Source organism: Urtica dioica, chromosome 7 (genome assembly GCF_054948205.1).
Source record: "Urtica dioica subsp. dioica isolate 48M chromosome 7, U.dioica_male_clone48M_v1_H2, whole genome shotgun sequence".
Lineage (NCBI taxonomy): Eukaryota > Viridiplantae > Streptophyta > Magnoliopsida > Rosales > Urticaceae > Urtica > Urtica dioica.
In genome coordinates, this window is record NC_142762.1 from 18342806 (window position 1) to 18348109 (window position 5304).

General features: G+C 45.0%; 1 protein-coding gene across 1 annotated transcript; it reads left to right on the forward strand.

Annotated features, from left to right (window-relative positions):
- The first annotated feature begins 1356 nt into the window (after positions 1-1356).
- On the forward strand, positions 1357-2177 carry LOC149390295 (ethylene-responsive transcription factor ERF021-like). The gene has a single exon (XM_089620363.1). It carries the CDS (start codon positions 1528-1530, stop codon positions 2098-2100), a length of 573 nt encoding a protein of 190 aa, XP_089476489.1. The 5' UTR covers positions 1357-1527; the 3' UTR covers positions 2101-2177.
- Positions 2178-5304: the final 3127 nt, after the last annotated feature.

A 5304-nucleotide genomic window follows, 5' to 3' on the forward strand; every position in this document is an offset into this window, starting at 1 on the left:
TAAAAAATAGAAAATCATACCTTGAGAGGTTGGGGAGGAGAGAGGACGGCGGCGACACAGAGAGGTGGCAAGAGAAGATGGCGGCGAGGACTTGGCGAGAGAGGACGGCGGCGAGCACGTGGCGACGGGTTTTGGGCGGCGAGATCTTCACAGACTCGTTTGAAAATGGGTCTCTTAGCTTTGGCTAGAAGAAAAAAATGAAAAAAAAAACTGAATTTGGCCTTTTATAGTGGAACCCTGCAAAGTCACAAAACCTCGCCGCGGCGAAAAATGTACTTTGCCGCGGCGAGATGCTCCTACAACGGATATTTTAACTGTTGTAGGAGCTTCTTCGCCGCGGCGAGAATCTTTCCTGCAAAATGGGTTGATCTCGGTATCTTTCTTGCCGCGGCGAAGGCTATGTCTTGCCGCGGCGAGTTGAACATGCCGCGGCGAAAAATGTACTTCGCCACGGCGAGATCCTCCTACAACGGATAATTTAACAGTTGTAGAAGATCTTGCCGCGGCGACGAAGGAGTTTCACCGCGGCGAAGTTCATTATATGACATTATTCCACAACACTTGAACTATCCGTTGTAGAAGGTTGTCACCGCGGCATAAAACACACGTCGCCGCGACGAGGATTCTACAACGGATAGTCTAAGCGTTGTGGAAAATTTGAAATATATGAAATTTTACAACACTTGTAATTAGCGTTGTAGAAACACCCAGTTTCTGCAACGCTTAGACATAAGCGTTGTAGAAGCACACAGTTTCTATAACACTTATTTTAAGGGTTGTAGAATCCCTAATTTCTATAACACTTAGCCGTAAACGTTGTAAAAAATGGGTTGTAGAGTCCAACATTTGTAGTAGTGAATAGTTTACCTTGAATATTTTATTAGCGACAATGCATCTTGGGAAAACATTCGTCTTTATTAATAGCTAGTTTATAATTTGTCAAAAAAAAAGGAACTAGTTTATAATTTGTCAAAAAAAAAAGGAACTAGTTTGTATATGAATAATATTTCTTTAGTTAAAGTACGAAAAAAAAACATTATGCATATCATGGAATACATCAGCTTATTCTTTTCTAATTTCAAGATACAGCTTGAGAAACCTCTAGTTTATGGATTAGTGGGTCCAGATTCTATCTTCCCAAAGCGCGTTTTAACTGAAAGAGACTAAATGATAGTAATAATCATAATGTAGCGTGTAATTTTTATTTTAGCAATATAACCCTTCAACTAATATTTATGTACCATATTCAGCATCATAAAATGGTAGCGTCTAATTGGTCTGTTTTATTTTACAGATTTTGTTTCTCGAATAAAAATGAAAGCAAAGCTTACATTAATATATGATAAATCTCGTCCAAATACAGCCCCAAGGATAATAAAAACACATATTCAAATCCTTATTTTGCCCACTCAGTGTGTGCAACTACGTAGAAGCTTACTAGAGCTTCTCTTCAAACTCAAAAACAACCCCAACAAATCATCAAATAAGACAAACACCACATCTATAAAAACCCATCACATTTCAAATATGTATGCATGCGATCTTCAGAAAACACAAGAAGAACATCATATTCATATTCAAATATATATGGGAGAGCCGAGCGAGACGGGAATAAGAAGCCAGTCGGGCGCTGCCACGTCGGCGTACAGGGGAGTGAGGAAGCGGAAATGGGGGAAGTGGGTTTCGGAGATCAGAGAGCCCGGGAAGAAGACGCGCATTTGGCTGGGAAGCTTCGAGACGGCGGAGATGGCGGCCGCGGCCTACGACGCGGCGGCGTTCCACTTCCGCGGCACCGCAGCAAGCCTCAACTTCCCCGACCTCGCCCACCGCCTCCCCGCCCCCGCCACGGCCACCGCCGACGACATCCGCGCCGCCTCCCGCCGCGCCGCCGCCTCCCTCGCTCCCGCCGCCCCCGCGCCGGTCACCGTACGGCTCTCCCCGCGGGAGATTCAGGCCATCAACGAGTGCCCCATGGACTCTCCCCAAGCGTGGATGAGTAACGATCATGATGACGATTCCACCATGTTCTTCAGTACCACCAGTGATTGTTGGAGCGACGACGTCGACATGGAAAACAACGCTTCTCTTTGGGATCCATAATTTTTAGTTTCACGTATGTTTACGTACAGTGAAATAATTTTCTATTTTTATAATCACCTATACGCTATACCTGCTGATCAACACATTTCATATATATATATATATATATATATATATATATATATATATATATATATTAGCATGAGAATAGTTTTACTGTTTGGGTGTACGTTTCGTACTGTAGTTTCTAAGCCGGAGCCTAGGTTTTGGTGGGTCCCAATTATAATATTTGCAATTCGTTTGGATAATGGATTACGCGTTGTGTTCTCTTGGCCATGTCACCTTGTGATTATGAGCGACAATTTGAAGTATATAATGCTTAGTGATTTATAGGCCACAATCCACAACCACATTATGTACCTTCTAATGATTATGCACGTATATACAAAAGAAGTATATTATTATTTTTATGGCTAGAATTCATGTAATATTTGTAATGTTTTGTCATTTTTAAGTTATGTTAGTGATCGTCTCAATTTTTGGATATACAATACATATCTTGTCCTAAAGTCATAAGAGGGAGTGTTGTCGCACGAAAATGAACAACGATTAAATACCTCGGGCGGTTCGATCCAAGGCCGGACCAAGTGATCGCGCCCGGGCCAAAAACGGGAGCTCGTAGACCGAGCTGCACCCTCCAAACCCTGAGGTGTGTTTCGGGGGGTGTGACCGTGCCAAAGGTTGACTGCCTACGTACCCTTTAGTAGGGATCAGGTCAGAACGTAGTTCAATTTGTGTGGGGAGGCTATCTTGGGCTCGGAGGCTTTGTGAATCCAAGGCTTTAGACTAGGACCCGGCTCGTAGCTTCTAGTGAAGGCTTTAGAGGGGTCGCGTGCTCGTAGCTCGGAGTTCTAGCTCAAGGGCCAAGAAGCAGGAGGGCAGTGTGTACTGCAGAGGCTCGGGTCGCAGAAGAGGAGCGCGCTCCCTCTCGTGGAGGGGGGTCCTTGACTTTCTGAGCCGAGGGATGAGGAGTGCGCGCTCTTGGAAATGTCACAAGAGGGCGAGAGAGAATTCTCGAGAGAAGAGAAGTGTTGTTGGCATCAACCAGGATGTAAGTTGTGTCCAAAACGGGGTCCTTTTTCCTTCCCCAAGGGGGGGGGGGGGGTATTTATAGTGTTTGAGGGGAGGCCTTGGGCCGGCCCCTTGAGGCCCACCGGGTGGCCGGGAGCGAGGCGCGCGAGGCCTCACACCTAAGGGGGCGCAGGGCGCGTGGGACATGTTGCCTGGATGGGCGCGGGGCGTGCCAGGCACGGGACTTGGCCGGGCGTGGCGTGCCCGGCAGCGGGCGTGCCTGGCCGAGGTGGCAAGAACGCTCGGCCGAGGTGGCGAAGGCGCTCGACCGAGGTGGCCGAGCTGACGAAAGCGCTCGGCCCAGGTGGCCGAGCTAGTGAAGGCGCTCGACCGAAGTGGCCGAACTGACGAAGACGCTCGACCGAGGTGGCCGAGCTGGCGAAGGCGCTCGACCGAGGTGGCCGGGCTGGCGAAGGCGCTCGACCGAGGTGGCCGGGCTGGCGAAGGCGCTCGACCGAAGTGGCCGAGGTGGCGGGGACACCCGGCTGAGGCGGCAGGGGCGCTTGGCCGGGGTGCCGAGGCGCGCGCAGGCCGGGAGGTCGAGGTGTGTGGGAGCGCGCGCGCGGGCCGGGAGGCCGGGGCGCAGAGTACGCGCGGGCCAGGCGCGATAGGGCGCGCTGAGGCCCTTTGGGCCGGGGGCCTCAGGGCCGGGAGCGCAGGTGCGCGCGCACTGGCCGCGCCGGGCCGTGGGCGCATCGAGGGGCTCGGACCTGGTGGGCCGGGGCCCGTTGGGCTTCCGGCCGGCAAAGCCCGGCCGGCCTTGAATTGTTTTTGAATTTCCGGTGTTCCGAAAACGACCGGTAACAGGGAGCATGTTTATTATACCTTTATTTTCATTTTACGAGAAAAGCGACGTTCTAATTGCTAAAACAATATTCCAATTGTAAAACGAATGTAAAAAGCAAACTGATGACTCAGTCAAACTGACCAAGAATTTGCTTATTAACCAAACTCGAGGGCCCGTAAAAATCCTTGCAAGTAGTGGCAAATCTAGGAAATTGTTTTAGAGGGGGCAAAACTAAAACCTTTATAATACCCATTTTATAATTTTTAATATTTTTTGTGTTACCTTGGAAAAAAAATGTCGTTGATTATTAAAAATTTACAAAACTAAGAAGTCTTGTTATTTGAGTAAAATTGAATTATTTGGATTGAAGTTTTTTTTTTTATATACTAAAATGATGCAAAAGAATAGTATTGGCGAATTAGAGTTTAAATTCATTTATAGAACTGTCTTATATCAATTCAAACCATAAATCTATATTGTATATATACATTGAAATAAGGAAAAACATATAAGAATATAAAAGAAAGGATATACAAATAAAAAATAAGGAGAGGAAAATAAATAATAATATGAAAAGTTAATAAAAGAATGGGAAAATATATATAATAATAAAAAATCGAGATAAATTAAAGGATGGAAACTATAAAATGAAAAGGGGACAAATATATAAGAATATAATTAAAAATGGTCTAAAGGAATAATATATATATATATATATATATATATATATATATATATATATATATACACATTTAAATATTGTTTTATATAATAGATGAAAACCCTTATGCATTCCTTGCACCAATAGCATTGTTAACTTGATTGGTTGAGCGGACTGCAACATATTTATATTACACCTCTTTTTCCCGAGTTCAACATATTTATATTTGTTGCAGTCCGCTCAACCAATCAAGTTAACAATGCTATTGGTGCAAGGAATGCATACGGGTTTTCATCTATTATATAAAACAATATTTAAATATATATATATATATATATATATATATATTTACACAAAATTACATGCTAATTATTTTTTCTCGTTTTTCAGAGGAGTTACGCGACCCCTCTGGCCCCATTGTAAATCCGTCACTGCTTTGCGCCATGCGCCGTGCCTCACACGTCAAGCACCATGTGTCATGCTTCACGCGTAATGCACCATGCGCCATGCTTGAGATCGATATCCTATGAATACCTCACTTACACAAACCACAAACACTACTACAAAATTAGGATTCTACAACGCTTAAAAACAGTTGTAGAATGATTCTACAACGCTTATCAAGCGTTGTAGAATCCTACGTTGTAGAAGCTTCTACAACGCTTAAATATCCGTTGTAGAATCC

What these genes read in the sequence shown, in the direction of transcription:
- LOC149390295 (XM_089620363.1), top strand. Translation starts at nt 1,528, where the DNA reads ATGTATGCATGCGATCTTCAGAAAACACAAGAAGAACATCATATTCAT.